General features: G+C 40.2%; 1 protein-coding gene across 5 annotated transcripts; it reads right to left on the bottom strand.

The window, feature by feature from the left end:
• Positions 1-1,293: 1,293 nt before the first annotated feature.
• On the bottom strand, positions 1,294-20,465 carry LOC129193956 (annexin A11-like). Of its 5 annotated transcripts, XM_054798786.1 has the most exons (16): positions 20,264-20,465; positions 17,438-17,731; positions 17,064-17,146; positions 14,684-15,043; positions 13,834-13,921; positions 13,608-13,702; positions 13,201-13,314; positions 10,806-10,896; positions 10,612-10,691; positions 10,478-10,534; positions 10,293-10,386; positions 8,521-8,616; positions 4,653-4,711; positions 4,464-4,586; positions 4,301-4,388; positions 1,294-3,340 (listed from the first exon to the last, which is right to left on the bottom strand). In XM_054798786.1, exons 2-15 carry the CDS (start codon positions 17,727-17,729, stop codon positions 4,329-4,331), a joined length of 1,692 nt encoding a protein of 563 aa, XP_054654761.1. In that variant the 5' UTR covers positions 17,730-17,731; positions 20,264-20,465; the 3' UTR covers positions 1,294-3,340; positions 4,301-4,328. The 5 variants fall into 5 exon arrangements, with proteins under 5 accessions (XP_054654761.1, XP_054654760.1, XP_054654762.1 ...); XM_054798785.1 differs by lacking the exon at positions 1,294-3,340 and having other exon boundaries at positions 3,805-4,388; positions 20,264-20,449; XM_054798787.1 differs by lacking the exon at positions 1,294-3,340 and having other exon boundaries at positions 3,805-4,388; positions 14,684-14,896; positions 20,264-20,428.
• Between the last annotated feature and the right edge of the window lie 306 nt (positions 20,466-20,771).

Raw genomic sequence — 20,771 nt, 5'->3', positions numbered from 1 at the left:
GCTGCATTCATCTCCATTCAAGTGTGCGCAGGCTGTTTCAGCTATACATATGCAAGTGCTGACAAATGGTATTAGCATTTGCAAAATACAACATGAAGATGATGGATGCAGTCCGCTTCCAGTCTGCGGCAGGAATAAAGATTGTTGGCACAGAGGCAGGCAGGCGTCTGCGGGCGAAGCGCTCGCAAGAGTGTTGACCTTATTCATGCAGGCACCCAATCTCATTGTGACATCCACAACCCCCACCCCCCACCGCCACTCTCCAGTCTGCCACGTTGGCAGCGGAGCTTGTGCAAATGTGCTCTCCCTTGAGATGAAAAATTAATAAAGATTCATTCATATGAAAAGGGAAGCAGGTGCCCGCTACAGACAGATTGGATACTTTGTGTCTGTGTTTTTTCATTGAGTATGTGCATCTACGCTGTAAAGATGTGCTAATGACGAGGAAGGACATGATTGGTGTCCTTCAGCATCACGCCTACATTTTCTACATGATTATTTTCCCCAGCAATGTGACAGTAAGTCCCGGGGGAAATGAGACATCAAATTAAACCTTTTTTTTAATTAAAAGTAAACATCACCAGCTTCAGTTAAATACCTGCAACAGATGGGAGGCTGCAGATCATCATCAGGATATGGAAACTACATGATTGCCCCATAATGATGAGGTTGTGTCTTATCTTGATTAAAATTATGATTGTCACCATCCAAGCTTTCAAGTTATTAAAAAAAGGGTTCTCCCAGACATGTTCAACATTACCAATGCCGCTTTATGGATGCCATTAATTCAGCCGTCCTCCATGTAGGTATTGATTGCAGTGCAGTTAGCACACACCATTATAGCCAGCAATGTAATGCATGTTGAACAGCAATTCAAGTCATGCTAACAGGACTCTCATACGTAGGGATTTATTTTAGTGTTATGTTACAGCATCACAAGACCCTAGCCAAATGCCCTCAAGTCCTCATCCATTTACACAAGAGTACTTGTGTAAAGAACTGCTGAGTTTTGCTTAAGTGTTTTACTGCCCCCTGCCGGCTAAAATCATCAACAAGCCCAAAGCCTGGCGCCATAGACATACTGTAGAAAGACATCAACGTCGCCGCCTTATTGGATGGGTCAAGGCTGCGCTGTAAATGAATTCGTAAAGCGCATTTCTACAAACAAATGTAAGTTAATTCCATAAAGAAAGTACTTTGACATATTTGTCAAAGTACGCTTTACGAATTCATTTACAGCGCAGCCTTGACCCATCCAATATGGCCGCGACGTTGACGGATCGCAGCAGTCAACAAACCCACTCGATGCGGCGGATATCTATTTCTATGCCTGGCACAGCAACCTTCCCATTAGAAAACACAAAACTGATTGTAACTTGATTAGGGACCCCCCGAGGGGACATGGAGAAAAAAAACTTGACGATGACGATTTTTTGCGAGACCTCGCAAACCTTTTCCAAGATAACGCAATACTTTTTCGAGTAAACATTAAGCGCATTGTACTTCCGCTACTTCTATGTTCAGAGCGGATGCTTGCGTTGAAACTTCAAACTAAGAGAAGGACATTGGTTGAGTTTCTGATATGACTGTTTACTAGCACAAGCAGTGCACACAAGTGAAAGAATCCGATGTATTGCTAATCGATGTATTTCCATCAACGTATTTCCTTTCGAGCACCAGTAATCACAAAGATAAGTTTTCCAGCAACACTAGCTACGACCGGATGTTAGCATTTTATTTTCAAAACACGAGCCGAATAACCACCACGGAAATGAAATCTTGTTCCTTTACTTTGTACCGCTACAATTGTAGTAAGGATGCAGAAATGCTGAAGATGGAAATGACATGATGTTCGCTACGTGGAGGCAAGCTATGACTAGAAGTATGTCCACAGTGTGGCATCACATATGTAGCAGGATGGACTTTGCCATCCAGCCTATTGAGTGTGACGTTGCTACTGTAATTGAGATTCCAGCTGATCACCGCTAGGGGCCGTCTGATAAAAAAAAAGGGGTGGGGGGTGTCCTGTGTCATTTCCTCCACCTCTTGCTTGTTGGTGCTGAGGCACGCCCCTTTTTGGTCACCTCGCGCAATCCTGGTAATGGTATGTAGCAGTGTGTCCCAGTATATTACATATTTGAAGTACGGTTATGTTGATACATTTAAAAAATAAGAGCTACCACAGCACGTGACGTCTAGGAAACGCTGCCGTAAAAATTTGCTACAGGGGACGTAAGTGTTGCGCATGCGCAGAACCGATTGCGTTTCCGGGACGGATCACGTAGTTACTGCCTGTGCACGCGCGCATGGTCACGCTTTGGCCTAATTAGTCATTAACTGTATTTTCGTCATGGTTCTGAGTTGAAATTTGTTTCAATGTGTAAAAATGTATTTTGTTTTCTTTTGATTTTACCACCTCCTGCTTTTGATGTGGGTTTGGTGTTTTTTGGAGTGTGAATTTGATTTTAATTTGATAAATATTTTATCTTCTATATGGTAACTTTGAAGCCTAAAGCTCCATTGTTCCCTCGAAGGACCATGATGGCGCCCCCTCCCCGGTGCTTTTTTGTCTCACTCCCATTCCTTCTTTTTGCTGAAGGAAGGTAGAAGTTGCGGCTGCAGGGTGCCATTATGGAATAAATGAATCTTTGGTTCATGGAGGATGATGAGGAGGAAAATACAACAGGAGCAAAATGTTTTAACAAGAATACAAAAACGCTACAGCCCAGCGGTGCCAGAACAGTCAGAGGAGTGAAATGCCCAACCTAGTAGAGTAATCATTAAAATTCAAACTAAATTTGAACTTTGAGTGTTTAAACAAGAGAGAAATGTGAGAAAATGTTCATGCCTGTCTGAGAAAAGTGTATAGTGTATGGTGAGGGCTTTTACAGCCTTAAAACATGTAGAATCATTGTAAAAAAAAAAAAACAATAGCTGGCTACTTTGCCGTTTTCACTGATTGCGGGCTGCTTTGGGAACCTATCCCCAGCGATAAACGAGGGAACACTAACTATGAAAATATTCAATTTTTTTTGCAGAATTTCACAGTTGGGTCTAAAAGCAATGAACGACAATAAAGGAGAGATTAGTGTATACACTAAGTCCCCAACTAACGAACACAATTGGTTCCAGACGACCGTTCCATTGTGGAATTGTTCTTAAGTAGGGGAAAAGGTAATATTACCAATGATATAGGTACTACATGTACGTGTATACATATACAGTATATGTGTATGTATGTAAATATGAGTTTGGATGCAGTAGTAATATTAAACCAGGATATTTAATGAAAAAAACAATAATAAAAATGATATAATATGTAATGATAAATGTTGTTTACCTTTGAAGAGGAGTGGTCGAGCATACGTCGTTGTGGTGGTGGTGGAGGAGGAGATATTGAAAAAAAAGACAAATCATCGTGGTGGTTAGACTCTTCTAAAAGAGGTAGTGTTCTGTGGGTGGTGTAGAATTAAGCAGGCCTATTAACTCTTCATAAACTTTAATCACACGCTCTGTCCGGGTTGTATCATACAGCTACAATTTAGCTTTCTCTCTCCTCCCCTCCGCCTCCTCTTGTTCTCCGCTGTTGGTCCCATTAGCAGTGTCACAGTGCCCTCTGCTGGTCAAGCATGTAGCAGTATAAATATGGATTCGTATCTCCGAAAGTTCGCACGTCGGATGTTCGTTAGTAGGGGACTTAGTGTATGTAAATGTAATCAATACACTGTAATGTAATCAATAGACTGTATATCGTGTTGAAATGCTGTGAGTGTATTTTCAACGGGAGCCACAAAGCAGCAAGTCTTCAGTTCTCAGAGTTTTATTTTCCAAGACTGGTCAGGTTTTCAAATTCCAAGACGGACAATTGAAATACGATTGAATGTGATATAAATTGAATACAATTCAGAGGACCTGGCACAACAATGCCAATATGGACATTTTAAAGTAGATGACATGGCGTGGTGTGTTGTGGCACCAGCGTTCCTGAACATTATTATTAGGACACTATTGCTAGATGCAGCAGATATAGAAATATCTGATCATATAGGTGCAGATGCGGTAATATCATTTTAAAAAATATAAAGCTTTTTCTCAAATGTATTTGAACTCTTTATATATATATATATATATAAAGTGTAACTCAGTAATATTCATGTAAGGCTTGTAAAAAATAGAAAAGCTTTGTGTGCATTGCATTGCAGCAAACAGCATGTGGCAACACAAGGTGGTAAACTTTGCATGGCTGGCATGCAGCTTGTGTAGTACATAGTGCATATACAATATAAAGAAAGCCAATTACTATGGAAGGCACGTGTCATGTGATTGTTTCAGTCACTCCCACCGCACAGCTTCAGTAGGAGCTTCTTGTAGTCGCCAGAGGTGTCGCCCTGTTCGGAGGTGGAAATAAACAATATGCATCTGCAGTGCTCGACTACTTCGCGTGCAATGATAATAATACTTACAGAGATGTGCGTATACAGCGACTTGCTGTAGTTTCTCACATATTCCTGGCGGATATCCAGCATGTCCACCTCCGAGCGGGACACCATGATTCGGATCAGAGTGGTGTCTTTGGTGCCAGCTCCCTAAACACACACACACACACACACATTATGAAATGTTCCACACACATTTCCATGCTAGTGTCTCACCTTCATGGCTTTGTAAAGTCTCTCGGCAAAATAGGCGGGTGTGTTCTTAATGCATTTCACTGCAACACAGAACATATGTCACTTCAAAGTAATAATGCCTTTAATTAACTACAATGTTTTGTTAAATAATATTGGAGAAAAAAAACTCCAAAAAACACGCAACACGCACACAAGCACATGTGTAGTTAATGATAGTGCAGAGGTGTCCAAAGTGCAGCCCAGGGGCCATTTGTGGCGTGCAGTGCATTCTAAAAATATAACTGAACAAGAAAAACAAAAAAAACACCAAAAGCACGCAGTAGCTACCACATGAAAGGAAAACTAAGCAGTAATTTTACATAAATAAAGTCAAAATATTAAGTGAAAAACTTACTTTAATGAAACAAAGTCATAATTTTACGAGAATAGCATAAAAATCTGACGAAAAATGTCATTTTCGTAGCACTGACTTAAAAAATTCACGAAATGTTATTCAATTTTAAGGTAATATCAGAAAGACAAAGTAAAGTTGTAATTTTGGGGAAAAAGTAGAATAATAAGCTCAAAATATCATGGGAATAAAAGTCTTCATGTTGCGAGACGAAAATGTACAAGAAAGTTGAAAGAAAGGAAGAATAGTTAAAATAGTAACAGCAGCAGAAATGGAAAAAAACAGCTGTAATTTCACGAGAATGAAAGAGAAAAGAGTCGTATTGTTATGACAAAAAAGTTGCAATTTTACACGAACAAACATGTAGTATTATGAGGAAAAATGTCATTTTAGTTTATATTAGCGTTAAACTATTAAAGAAAATGTTTTTTTATAGTCTTAATATGAGAAACAAAACAAAATGTTGAAGCTTTGCTTCTTCCTACTCGTTTTTGGACATGAACTGTGAATTGTACTACGTGCACCTATTCCAATGTAACTTGTACGCATGTTCAAAATAAATTCAAACATTACCAAAATAAAGTTGGCATTTTTGGAAAATGAGGTTGGGGTAAAAAGATATGTTATGGGGAAAGAAGTCCAAATATTATGGGTATAAAGCCATATTATTTACATAAAGAACATTTCAGAAGATTATCTAAAAAGAAAGTTGAAATATTTGGCAAATAAAAAAAAGCAACAGCAAAAATGGGGAAAAAAAAGCGCAATGAGTGAAGCTGATACAAATAGGCTACAAATAGGCCTGTCACCATAATCAATAAATCAATTAATCGCACGATAAATAAAAACAAACGCCCTAATTTTGCCAGCTTCGGTATATTGACGTGCATGCGTGTTTGTTTTCCCTCCTCTCTCTACCGAACAGGCTGGATGACAAGAGGGTTCACTCTGTACATGGCCCAGCACCTGGGCGTGTTGGTTCTGTAGCAGAATGAACGGAGTGAGTGAACCCTCCTGTCAGTCATTCACTCTCTGGGAGAGGCGGGGCGGGGCACTGTGTATGTCGTGTGCTACCGATACTTTCTTGGTGCCTGTTGTGTATAAAACACTATCTGATGTCAATTTCAGCCCGTTTGCCCCTGGTACTGTTTGGGACAAAGACAATGAAATAAATAATACAAAACACCGGAACTTACGTTTCAGCTGCCTTGACTCCCAAAGTATAACACCTCATTGTGTACCAAACGCATTTTGCTGCATCCAAAATATGTACTTTGGCCAAACTCCGACATTAAATGTAAACCGCGCACTCCACACACAATGTTGGGAAAATTAAGTGTAAACGCAAATGAGCTGACGTTTGCATTGGCACGCATTGTCAACTTCAAAGTATTTCACAGTTATTTCTCAGGGGTTTTTTTGTCAATGTTCAGACAACCAAAGTGACACTGATTCAAAACCACAAATATTTTTCCAGCGGGTGATCAAGACCTCACAGAACATTGTTGGGGCAGCCCTCCCCTCACTGCAAGACATTTATAAAACTAGAGTCCTACGAAGAACACACAACCTCATCAAGGACAGCACACATCCACAACACTCATTATTCACACTCCTACCGTCAGGCAGACGCTACAGGAGTTTGAAGTCCAGGACCACAAGGCTGGCAAACAGCTTTTACCCACAGGCCATCAGGCTTCTCAACGAAGCACTCACACACGCCGCACGCAACACACGCACACACTCATAGCACTTTATTTATTTATTTGTATTATTTATTTGTATTAATGTCTCTTCTGTTGTTGTTGCTTAATTTATTGGTATTTATGTTTCTTATGTTCTTATTCTTTTTCTTGTGTTTTCTTTCTTTCTTTTTTTGGGAGAATGAACAGAACAAGGATTTCATTGCATAGCAGAACCACCAGTTTTACTGTGCATATGACAATAAAACTCTTGAATCTTGAATTTTTATTGAAGTGCAATTTTTGCTATAAGAGACTGCATTTTATTTACTTTTTGTTTGTTTATTACGTTTATGTTATTTAAAAGCCCTTGATTTTCCAATTGTTAAATGTTAAATACTCTTAAAGCTTATTGCTTTAGAAATGGCCTAGTTTCCCAAAGTGGGGTACGCCAATTGTCGCTGGGGGTACGTGAATAAAAATGAAAAACAATTAGCGCCTGACACTCACAATTACGAGCGCACCCGAACGTCTCATAGCAAAGAGCGCACCATCATAGCAGAAAGAAGGAAGGAGACACGGCATGAAATTGTTCATTGCTCCGTGTGCGTTACCTGAACAAGTAAGTACATGTGATGATTATTTGTGTATTAAGAGTGTTTCATCTTGAAGGTTGACCTTATATTGATGTTCCAATCCCTGCACTGTGAAAACCTCTCAGGATGAGAGAGTGGAGAGTCTGCTGAAAAATGAGGGTTTTATCGCTGCTTGTGTGTATTTTTCTACTTTGGATACTGCTTCATCATGTTTGTTCAACTTTCCCTTTCAATGTGGTATCAAGTGGACAAAAGTGAAGCTCAAGTTCAACCCATTCAAAAGGGAAGGATCCCAACAGCCGGCTGAAATAAAATATATGTAGGACCGATACTTCGATACTTTATTCATCTCCAAGAGAAATTCACATCTAGTCTATTTATCAGTGCCCATGTAAAACCTTTTTCAAAATTTGACCCTGCACAATACACATTTTTGAACCAGCATTACTTACTATAAAATTAATTAACCAATTAATCATGTTTAATATTTCATTTTAATGAAAGAAAGGCCACTGTAAAAAGTTTGGGAACCACTGTGATACGGTGTACTCGCATCGTTCTCATTACATCAATGAAAAAATGCTCTCAAAATAATGTCAGCAATAGTATCGTTTACTGGCAAATAGAACTTATTGTCCAGTGACAGGCCTACCTGTGTCACAAAGCTGAGATGCAGTTTTTTCTTGCGGTCTCGACAACTTCTTAGCATATCTACATGCTCTACAAAATATCAAAAGTGGCAAAGTTGCATCCTTTGATGTTTCACATCACTGGGAAACGTTTGGACACCCCTGCTGTGATAGTGGGTTCTAATGCGAGAGATATAGTAAGAATCGTGTACTTACAGAGAGCTATCTGCAGCTTTCTGCATGAGGTGACCTCATTTCCTTCAAGCCAAAAACTCACCTTATATATTGACATATACTTTTATACCTCATGCATCAGTATAAAAATAAAAAGGCAAAGGTAAAAACGGCAGTGCACACATCACAATGACAACTCTGCAAAGCCACTGAAAGGTCTAAATGCAGGTTACAGTACCATGACCCTGATGGTGGCAACAACAACAAAAGGACGAAAAAGCAGGATGTTAATCATTGTGAAAGTATTTCCCAGGTGAATGTTGCACTAAACATGTCATTAAGTGCGTATGTCAGGAAAATCACGTGTTTGGGGTGTGGTGCCTTGCTGGTGTGTGTGTGTGTGTTTTTTTAACTTACCCACTGCCAACATGCCGCTCTCCAGGTCTCCTGACATCTCCCTGCTGATGCTCTTCTCAATATCCCTGCCACACATCTTCTGGTACTCAAGAAAAACTGCAAACACGCACATATTTAACACCGTTTATCCAAACTCACACACTGTCTACGTACCCTTCCTACAATGGCCATGTCAGATGGAACTTAAACTTATAACTTAAAGGACATAAAACACGGTAACAAAAAGATGAAACAAGAATAAAAAAAAAGAACAACTCCTTTTGTTTTTCCCTTTCGGAGCGTTTTACAACACTTTTTATTCTAAGGCTGTCAAATGATTAATGTTTTTAATCAGATTAATAATTTTTCAAATGAGTTGATCATGATTAATCACCATTTGCAAATGTGCCTGACATGTGCCCATTTGTACTCTATTTTTATGAACAGAAAGATCAATAAATGACAGGAGAGGGTTATGTACACTGGCGTGAATTAACGCAGGAGCGTCAAACTGGTTTTCACTGTGAGCCACATGCAGTTATGGTTGCCCTCAGAGGGCTGCCTGTAACTGTGAAACCTTATACTGCAAATGTAGCATCGCCTCATGATATTATACACCTTTGATTACTTTTCATTTTGTCATGTTATACTAACAAACTTACACAGAAATCAGAAGTCAAGGTGTGAAGCAGAAATTTGACTAAAGAACTCATATCATATTACTATAATTGTATCATTAATTTTAAATGGATTTCAACAAAAATAAAATAAAATAAATAAACAAAAATAAAAATGTATTAAGTGTCTTTCATACGTCAATAATTTCCAGGCTTTCACGGGCCGCATAAAACAATATGGCGGGCCAAATCTGGCTGTGCTCCAACTAAACTGAAATTTTAAATCAAGCTGAAAGATACCACACACATGTGAACATCTATTTGAATCACACGCGTTATTATAAGGAATGAGGAATTGCGTCTTTTCAGTTGAACTCAGGTTTTGAGTGGGCTTTCTAAGCACATTTGAACGTAGCAAATTGTACCACTACACAGTGCACTTGAACGCATGATCACATGTGCAGTGCCTCACCAGCGTGGAGGGCACAGCGCTATTTAGGTCCTGCTTGGACACAAACAAAGGAGGCTAACTGTGCCTCTGTCCGCCATCGTAACAGAGAGGTGTGGCCTCCCGTGATGCTTGTGCGTCAATTTCGTTAAAAAATGTAACATTTAGTCGTCCTTTGCAGTTTGAACATTGCTCCCTCACTCTATCACGTGTTTTCAGTAATAAATCATCCCCGTTTCGTGGTTGAATACAGCCTACTATTGGTAAACAATGCATATTTAAGCAAATTGCATTTATTCTTGGCCTAAATTAAGCATTTTCAAGAATAAAAACGGCTAAATGAGCTAACTAAATGAGCTAAAATACAAATACAAGGCAGAGGAAGCATTCTAATTGTGAATTTAGTACATTGGCCGCTAGGTGTCAGTAACTGTTCAGTGAGACAGGCACTAGACTCGTCATTAAGGTTCCATGGGGAACACATTTACCTGTCCGCCTCGCGGTCGTGTCTGGAACCAATTAACCGCCATAAACGAGGGACGACTGTAATTACTTTAATAATTTAATTACTTATTTTTGACAGCCTGACTATGTATTCTTCCGCGGGCCACACAAAATAGTTCTTTTTGTTTATGCACAATATGAGTAACTTATGGGAGTGCGTACGTTACTACGAAACATGGGAACACAAAACACTAACACGAGGATGATCTGTGCTTGGGTTCTACCTGTCCTGAGATGTGGTTTGCTCCTGGCGCATAAGATGGCATTAAATTTGGACTCGTCTGTCCCCAGCTTGTTCTCCCCAGCAGCATAGAGAGCCTGTGTGGAGAAAGGTGTTGCATTTGTTGTGAAGTAAATGCTGATAACATAGAAGCAAGTGGATTATGAGTCAAGGTAAAGTAGATGTTACCTGAGCGTCTTGCTTGGCCAGCGAAAGGTCGACATTTTGTCTTTCGTCACGGTTACCCTACATAGAGGAAAGGAAGTCTTATGTCTCGTAGTCAATGCAAAGAAACATGAGGAAAGCAGGTTTTGTTGTTGTACCTGTGCTAGAGAGATGAGGAGTCTGCGGAAGTGTCCTGACGTGTCACTGCTGATGGCATCTTCCATAGACTTCTTGTATTCTGGAATAGGAGGATCCATAAAAGACATCCTAGCACTCACACTGTCAAGTCTTGCTATCAAACAACAATTCCTTAGATTTAGGCCAGTTGAGTAAGAATGTGCAAGCATCTTACCTGTTTTGTAAATACGGCTTATTTCCTTGATTTCGGCGTTGGAACGAGACGACAGGATCTCTATCAGACAGGCTTCGTCGGTTCCAGCACCCTGCGAGGAAAAAGGAACAATTACAATCAATAGTTCATAATTCTAGTCTATTGTGTGGAAATAGTTGTAGAATTATCCGGTCCTATATTAAATATGTAATAATCTTCCAGGCAGTCTCATTCTGATCAACGCAACACTGACATCCCATTAAAAATAATACGACAAAAATAGCAATACAGCAAGCCCCTGCCACTTTGTGCTTCAAAATTTAGCAGAGTCACTCTGTCATGTTCTTTGTAAATATAGTAATTAATAAATCACCTCTGTTTCATGGTCGAGTACGGCCTGTTATTCGTTTGAATTTTTTTTTTGCATATTTAAGCAAATTTAACAAATGGCTAAATTAAGTAAACTACAAATAGTCGTCACTCGCTACATTGGTTCAAATATCGCTCCCTCACTCCATCGTGGTTTTATAAAAATGGATTTTAAATGATCGCTCTTTCGTGGTTGAATACGGCCTATTAGTCAAAACATATGCATACTTAAGCAAATTGTATGTATTCTTGGCCCAAATCAAGCATTTTAAATCATAAAAATGGCTAAATAAATGAGTGTAAAATATAACGTTGTGTGTGCCTTTAAGAAGTGGGGCCTGGGAAGTGACGTGTGTGACATCAGCTAGCTACTGTAGAGTTTCTGAGTGTTAGCATGGTTAGTGGAGAGTGTCTGCGACTGGCCTGAATTGTGGCTGACAGCAGCTCCTGTGTGAATGTTCACTGCGCCATTGCAGTATATTCTACTACACTGGCCACTAGGTGTCAGGAACGTTACACTGAGATAATAGCCACCAAGAATGCTGTCAATGTTGTGAGTCTATGTAAAGTCTTATTTATGTCTAATACATATTATTTTCTATCATTATGTCGACTATATTGGGTAATAGTAGTGTAAAAGTAACTACAGAAGTGTTGCGTAAGTTGTATGTGTGTGTGATTCATCTGCTCATTTCTCTGTACCTGTGCATCGGTTCTTTAGTGGAACCTCTTTGTGGAGGCGGGGCTACTAATGAGTGGATACAGGATGCTAGAACCAAATTAGCCTCGTGACAAAGCATATGCTAACATGAATCAAGGCACAGAAGTGATGGAACGCAACAGCTCCAGTGTGGGAATATTTCACTTTTAAACATAATGAACAAGGTAAGCGCATGAACACCGATGAACCGATATGTCACATTTGTTCGAAAGTAGTGATGAGGAAGCGGGGGAACACAACCATGTCGTATGCACACATGAAACACAACCATCCTTTTCAGATTTCCCAACTGGGAAAAAAATAACTACCGCTGGAGGAGGTGCAGCGGAGCCTTCATCCCGACAGTCAAAGCTTACTGAGGAGTTTGGTCGGCAATGTAAATATAAACAAACTACATAGACATAGACAGTGTCGCTCGCTACACTGCAAAAGAAATGCAACCATTCAATACGGTTGAAAAGCCAACAGTTGGGAAAATGTTACAAATGTTGACAGTACGAATGGCCTGTGAGAACGTACATGTCACAGACAGCAATTCCTGAACTGTATGACGCCAATGTGCCTCACACACGTACACTATACTTGAGTACCATGTAGTGGTTCAAATGTGAATTACACCTCTCATGACAATACTGAAAAAATTGTCTCAAAAAATGTTGATCAAGTCGAGTATCGACCAGCAAAATTTGTTATGGCGACAGGCTCCCAATGATAACATGTGAGTCTATATTATCTGTTATTTGCCTTGTTTTTTCATATTATGTCTACTATACTGCTAAAAAAAAAAAATAAAGGGAACACTAAAATATCACATCCTAGATCTAAATTCATGAAATATTCTGACTGAATATTTTGGTCTTTACATAGTTGAATGTGCTGACAACAAAGTCACACAAAAATTATCGACTGAAATTAAATTTATTAACCCTCGCAGGTCTGGATTTGGAGTCACACTCAAAATGAAAGTGGAAAAAGACACTACCTGTTGTCTATTCCATTTGCTCAACAGCATGTGAAATTGATTGTCAATCTGTGTTGCTTCCTAAGTGGACAGTTTGAATAACAGCGCAGCAGCTTTGACTGAGTGTGAATTGAGCGTTCCCTTTATTTCTTTGAGCAGTGTATATTAGGTAATAGGAGTGTGAAGTTGACAACAGGGGTGTTTATTTCACGTCTAGAGGGCACTAATAATGTTTAAAAATGCCCTGCCTACAAAGATATTCCATTTATAAATAAGGAATCCTACTTGGTGGAAATTCACTTATCACGGTCGAGTCTGGAACCGATTAACCACCATAAATGAGGGATGACAGTAGGTGGGTTTACTTTGATGGCACAATGGATCTCAGAGGCGTCAAACTCAGCGGGGCTCTTCAAGGTGGCCATGACCAGCTTCCTGAAGTCACCAGACAGCTCTGAATGCAGGTCCTTAATCAGATCCTGAAAACGGAAACATGCATGGAATAAGTGAAATCCACCATGAATTACTCCAGCTGTGGTGTGACTATAACAAGCACTAAAGGCATCCTCCAGCCCTCTTTCCATTTATCTGGCACCACCTGTCGTGTGCCTGTCAATGCACACCAAGCTACAGTACGTGAGGCTATATTGGAGAACGCTGTCTCAAACAGCAACACTATTTTAAAAAGCGTACATTCTCCCGCAATAGAAACAGGCATTGGTTGCCACACAAGGGAGAGAAAGTTAAGAATAAGCACGGACGGTATGCTTACCTTCCCATAGGAGGTTTTGTAGGCACGGAGCAAAGGCACACGCTGCTTGTTGGAGCGACTCCCCAGCAGGTCGATAATGGCCTGCTCATCAGTACCTTCACACACGCACACAGGAAGAAATGGTTTATACTACGGTACTCTACAGTACTACACTAAACCTGACTACGCACAACTATTACACATTCAGCCAAAACAGCGTGAAGGTCTTTGTTTAGGTGTAACTCACCAAAGCCCTTCATGGCCTTCCTCAGGACCTCCACGTCTTTGAGAGGGTCCGCTCCAGGAAAGTCCTTGATTGTCCCCCTGAATCCTTTCTGAGATAACACAAGTCCAACAAAGAGTTAGTTTAGTATTCTGTTTTAAATCTTCAGCACAACGTTGGGGTACAAGATGAACACAGTGGGACCTACAAAGTCAAAACACAACTCCTGAGTGGTACTAGTTTCAGAATATGAAACTAGAACCCATAGGAAACAAAGTGTTCATTTCAGGAACTTTCAAAATGATATTGGAACCCGCAGGGTCCCCATAGTAAGTTTCTTTGAATACAATACTCCATTAATATCAAGTTGTGTTCACAGTAAATCTGCACTCTTCTCCTCTAAGCCTGTATGCTCGGATTCTGCAGCCTCCCTCCCAAGTACACCTACTTTGTTGTGATTAGTCAGGGAGTTGTCAACAAGTTACCATTTGTGGATTTCCTAAAGTTGTGATCTGAGAAATTCACAAGTTGTCACTTGTCAAGTCCTCATTTATGCAAGTCTGGTGTCACTCATCAAGTCCTCATGTATGCAAGTCTGTAACGTTGGTAATGTAGGACAGGGCACCTTTAAGCAAGAAATTTAAGATTCCAAATGGCTATAAGTGCAAAAAGAAGTGTAATAGTGGAAAAATGGAGCTGAAGACGCCTGTTTGACATGTAATGGAACAGGAAGGTGTTTGGTGCACTACGTATACCGTCACCTAGTCTAAGGTCAGAAACTAAGGTCTGTTTGAATTCTAATGTTAAAATTCGTAGTTAAACTGTACAAATGCATATTCAAATCATAATGAGTCTTTCATGTGGAGGTCCTTACACTGATGGGTGCGGCCACTGGCATGGATCCACCTCCATAGGCTGGCATGGACGGATTTGGCGAGGGAACCTTCGGGTACCCTGGCATAGGTGCTGGTGCTCCCCCGTAGCCGGGCATTGTAGGGTTGGGAGATGGTGCACGGGGGTAACCGGGCATAGGCTGGCCTGGGTAGCCCATCCCTGGACCTTGGGGCGGGGGCATGGTTCCTCCTGGCTGTGGGTAGAGGCCATATGACTGTTGGTTAGGGTATGGGGCACCGTACCCGCCTGGATGGTAGGCAGGTGGGTACCCCCCAGGGACGTAGGGGTACACGGATGGGTTTGGAGAAAAACACCCAATGCCGTGGCACATCTGGTTGGCCTGTAATTTGGAAAGATTGGCATTCCGTAACACGTGCAATGTTACTTCAATGCAAGGCACACCTTTTTGGATCCTGTTCTGATGATGCCCAACAATATTTGCAATAAAGTTCATTCGCGGGAGCATCCAAACAAGGTGTGGCCGTGCTGTGCAGTGAAATGGGAATTGTGACATCACAAACGACAACACGGCAAACAAGTAAAAGGATGAGCAAAGAGAAAGCACTAAGACAGGGGTGTCCAAACTTTTTCCAGCGAGGGTCACATATAGTGAAAAATGAAAGGATGCAACTAATATACATACACTCCAAAAAAAAAAAATGAAGGGAACACTCAATTCACACTCAGTCAAAACAGCTGCGCCGTTATTCAAACTGTCCACTTAGGAAGCAACACAGACTGACAATCAATTTCACATGCTGTTCAGCAAATGGAATAGACAACAGGTGGTGTCTTTTTCCACTTTCATTTTGAGTGTGAGTCCAAATCCAGACCTGCGTGGGTTAATAAATTTGATTTCATTTGATAATTTTTGTGTGGCTTTGTTGTCAGCACATTCAACTATGTAAAGACCAAAATATTTAATCAGAATATTTCATGAATTTAGATCTAGGATGTGATATTTTAGTTTTCCTTTTATTTTGTGTGTGTGTGTGTGTGTGTGTGTGTGGGCGCACGTGTAATATATGCAAAGAAAAAAAAAATGCATCTCACATTTGTGGTATAGGTAAAAAAAAAACCTACTAGAATCAACTTTGCGCTTTTGAATATGACTTTATTCCCATAATATTATAACTTTTTCCCCAAAGTAATTTCCCAAAAATTACAACTTTATTTTGTTTTGTTTCGCATTATGACTTTTAAAAAATAAAGTATTATTTTCTTTAATATTTCAAAACTATGCTACTAAAATGACATTATTTTTCCTCATAATAGTACAAGTTTATTCTGGTAAAATTCCAACTTTTGTCTTGTTAGAAAGTGTTTCTTTTCTCTTAATATTTTTATTTTAGTCTTGTAAAAAAACTGCTGTCCCTCCCCCCCCGAAATATTTCAACTTTCTTCTTGTATATTTTCTTGTCATAATTATGACTTTATTACAATAATATGACTTTCTTCTTGTAATATTGTAACTTTTTCCACAACCTAATTTTCAAAAAATGACAACTTTATTGTGTTGTTTCTGATAATATTACATTTTTTCTTTATTATTATGACTTTATGTCACAAAAATAATGTTATTTTCCTCATAATATTACATTATTCTATTTTTTCCTCTTAGTATTTTGACTTTATTCTTGTAAAATTACGGCAAATTTTTGCTGTTTTTTTTTTTTTTTTTTTTTTTAGTTTTTATAACACACTTTTTGTTCTTGTTGGAATATGACTTTTTAACATTTTGACTATTCTCCCATTTCTGCTGTTGTTTTTCCCCCCAACTATTTCAACTTTCTTGTTGTAAATTTTGTCTCCTAATTATGCCTTTATTGCCATAATAATTTGATTTTCATTCTCGCAATATCGTAACTTTTTCCGCAACCTAAACAACTTTATTCATTGTATTGTTTGTTTCTCATATTACGGCATTTTTCTTTAAAATTTCACCTTTGCTACTAAAATGATGTTATGTTTCTTCATAATATTACGACCTCATTCTTGTAAAGTTAATTTTTTTTTCTTGTTAGATTACAACTTTTTTCTTTGAATATTTTGACTTTAATCTTATGAATGTGCTGCAGGCCACACTTTAAACACTCCTGCACTAGGAGTCGCACAGGATGGCCAAGCTTTAGAGGCATGGATGTTTTTTTTAATTTTTTTAATTATAAATCATGCAAGAAAGCTAGAAAGATCCGCTGACGACAAAAGCAACACATTTAGGATGCAGACTTACCGTCAAGTGCAAGGGCCAAATGTTCCAGTAGCGGCTGTGAAATTCATTCTAACTGCAATAATCTCATCATATACAATCGCGGGTATCAATGAAGCATTTAAAAAAAAAAAAAAAAGATTCAACCTACCATGCCAGCGTTGTATCCAGGGTTGGTGAGGTTGTCCATACCTATGGAGGGATATCCGCCAGTCGGCCCCCCTCCCCAGCCGCCTGCAACACAAAGACACTCAATTGTTGCTCCCAATCATGCTGAGGATTGTGTTTGCTAGGAAATGGAATTACAGAGTATGAGTGTCAAGCAATGAATGGAGGAATGACTGGAACATTCCAACTAGTTATGTGTGATGAACTCAGAATGGGAGCACTGTGGGACGTGTCTCTCCTAGCAACGGCACTGGAGGACTGTTTGTTTAGTAAGGAGGGGTGGGGGATGTTCTCCAAGCTACATTTAAAAGAACCTTGTTGCCCAGAAAAATGGTGTCACTAACTCATTTGCCTTACCTGTAGGCGGTGCCGGTGGGTAGCCTCCAGCCTGGGGTGGGTAGCCCCCTGCCTGGGGTGGGTAACCCCCTGCCTGGGGTGGGTAGCCGCCTGCTTGGGGTGGGTAGCCTCCTGCCTGGGGTGGGTAGGCCCCTGCCTGGGGCGGGTATCCTCCTCCTGCCTGAGGAGGGTAGGCACCAGGTTGAGGTGGGTAGCCCCCTGCTTGGGGAGGGTACACTCCAGGCTGAGGTGGGTAAACACCAGGTTGCGGGGGGTAACCGCCAGCCTGAGGAGGGTACCCAGGGTAGCTCATGTCTTTGAAAACAAAACAGGAGAGTCGGTTATTCAAGAGGCGACTGACAGTAGCTGCAGCGGACCGGCTATGCCATTTCAGTTGGGGGTGTTTTTTTTGTTTATCTGTTGTTAACATAGCGTTACACTTTTCCAAGAGTGTAAAATACTTAAAAAAAAAAAAATCAATATAAAATGGGGTGATCATCATCAGGGATCATGCTCATGTTGGGATTCATGTTTCCTCCCCGGTATTGGCAGCACTCATGCAGCCACCACCAAATCACAACTATCTTGGTACTCAGTTGTGTTGCCAGCTATTTCGAGAATCAGAATCCCTGTTTCACCGCAATAAACCCCAGCTCCTCGGTGTCGGCAACACTCATGCAGCCCCGAACCGTGTAAGGCAAGTCTCAATTATCTTGTGTTGCCAGCCGTTGAGACAACATGTTTGTGTGTAGTCATTTTCAGTGGATAGTAAATCTATACTGCAATACGAGCTGTACACTGATTACTAAGTATATCCACGTTTCACTTCTGTTGTAGTGTTGCTGGTGAAAATATGACTTTAAGAGAAGGTCCAGGTCAATGATTGTAATAAAATGTTAGTGTCTAAGGTGGTGTCACGAGATACAATGTGTCACTTCCAGTAACAAGTCTTGTTTGAGCTCCCAGTCTATTGTAGCCCTGACAAGTGAGTCAACAAAAAGCACAGCGGTTATTTCAACACTACATCACGGCTATTCAACTAGCAGCCTTTATTGCTTTTTCAATTCAGTTGGTCTTGAAAACAGCACAGCCCTCCGTCATATGGACAATCTAAATCACCAACAAGACAAGTAAATGTCAAGCAAATATTGAACTATTTGAAGAAGCAGCATGGCTTTGGGCTCTTTTGTACATTACCCCTTAACGCTTACTGTCACAAATATGTGAGCTACCGTTTGGCAAGCACTTGTTTCTGGTAGGATCGGTCTGTGACGGACATATGTCCTGCCGCTTGCGACGTGGAGAACAACGAGGCTAAGATTACATTTTAAATTACTCACCTTCTTAGTGTGTGCTTATTAACCTGTGGTTACTGCTAAGCACTGTTTTAATATCTCTGTTAGGTCCAGCCCAAAATAAAACTCAATAAACGTCTCCCACGGCATTGTCCTGTCTGTTTCCGCTCTGAACACGGCAGCAGCGGAAGGACAATGCTCTTAATGTAAACAGTTGTGAGACATCTCGCAAAAGGTATTGCGTTTGCAAATGTTCGTCTTTTTACCCATCAAATTTCTTTCTTTTTTTTTTTTTTTTAAACCATCTCCCGTCGGGGGCTCTGTACTTATGACAGCCAACAAGATGATTTTTGTCCCCGACACTAAGAATCTGTCTAAGTCATCAGTGTCCAAACTGCGGCCCCGGGGTCATTTTTAGCCCGCGGCTGTTTATTATTTGTCCGTGGCGCATTGCAGTAATATAATTAAACGCTAAAAAAACTAAGCAAAAAAAAAAATGCACATCTTTCAAATCCCTGATAAATACAATGCAAAATGGACTTGTTCGATATCTATGTGACATACACATGACATGCATTATGATGCTGGGTGATTGTTATGCTATGTAAATAATCGGTAGATTTAACAGATTGATGAAAAGACGCTACCACTCAAATGATTGGAACGAGAGAAGACGGGAGACATCGCTGGTATGGAGCAACTATTGTTGCTTCAAAAATCCAACTGTGTTTTTAGTCGGAGTAGAAATGTGATGCTATTCCTCTTTGATTCAAGGGTTATCAATCTAACCCACAAGATCCTGTAAATAACTCAAGCAAATCTACTGGACTTGCTCCCGTTTAACCCTTGATGTTAACAAAACATACAATACCCTGAAGTTGATAGAGGATATTTGATAGTATTTTTGCTCTAAGCCAGGGTGTTCCTGTCCAATAGAGGATCTTTGACTAGCATTTTTGCAGTAGGTCAGGGTGCTGCCGTTTAACCCTTGATGTTACAAAACATTGTTACTAAACATAGAAAACCTTGATGCGGATAGAGGATCTTTGACAAGTGTTTTTGCATAGGGTCTTATGTTTTTGTTTTTTTTAATAATTCAAAACTTTTTTGATGACGATTTTACCATTTGAAGGTATGGCACAGTCTTGCATTGACATTATCTGCAAAATAAGAATATTTTTTTTGCAGTACATAGTGATCCGCTAATAAGGCTAGCTAACTTTGAAGCACGCCCAGTGGGAGGGAGCCCGTGCCTCGGACTAATATAAATCACTTCTAATTTTCTCAAAGTCGCCCTAACCACATTTAAATGATGACGATTAGGCACAAAGACGGCATGAACAGGCCTTAGGGAACAGAATGTTTAACCATAACATTTTTAGGTCGAGCTAAAGATAAACATGCAGTGACGCTGGGCCGAGTTAGCGAGGGAAAAGTGTAACATTACACCTCCGCACGACTCACAAAAATAGTCCCTCCGTCTTTAAACTTATCTTTGTATGTTAGTGAAGCCATTGTCCCCCCCCAAAAAATCCTGGAATTGACTACTTACTTTTGGCCTGTTAGCTGTCTCTTCCTGGTGCCGCTGTTGGTATTTGTGCTTGTCAACGTTTCAGCCTGCTGCGGCAGAAGTGGGTGGGGGCACTTGAGACAGTTTCCACCTTGAAGAGGCCCGCCCATCGACACGATGTGTCACTCCGGCTGTCACGCCGCCCTGTTACGTAACATGACAACGTCACTAAAGCGAACATATTTTCCACTCACGGCGCGGATACGCAAAGTATAGTGGACATATGTAAAACAAGACCACAATGTTCCACGGCGAGATGTGGACACGTGAGGTGCGGTTCCTGGAAGTTAAGTAGGAGCGCCCGGATAAGATAACTCAGTTGAGTAAAACGAATCAACAAATCAAACCACACCAGTTAATGTTTTCCTTGCGACTAAAACTTGTTTTTGTATGTTTCGTTAGAATTTGACACGTTTCGCTTGAAGAAAGGGCGACTTATTTTATTTTAGTGTAACATTACAGTTTTGTTATGTGATGTTTTATTAAAATA

Source organism: Dunckerocampus dactyliophorus, chromosome 14 (assembly GCF_027744805.1).
Source record: "Dunckerocampus dactyliophorus isolate RoL2022-P2 chromosome 14, RoL_Ddac_1.1, whole genome shotgun sequence".
Lineage (NCBI taxonomy): Eukaryota > Metazoa > Chordata > Actinopteri > Syngnathiformes > Syngnathidae > Dunckerocampus > Dunckerocampus dactyliophorus.
The sequence above is the reverse complement of the archived record's forward strand: the minus strand, read 5'-3'. Positions and strand labels throughout refer to the sequence as shown.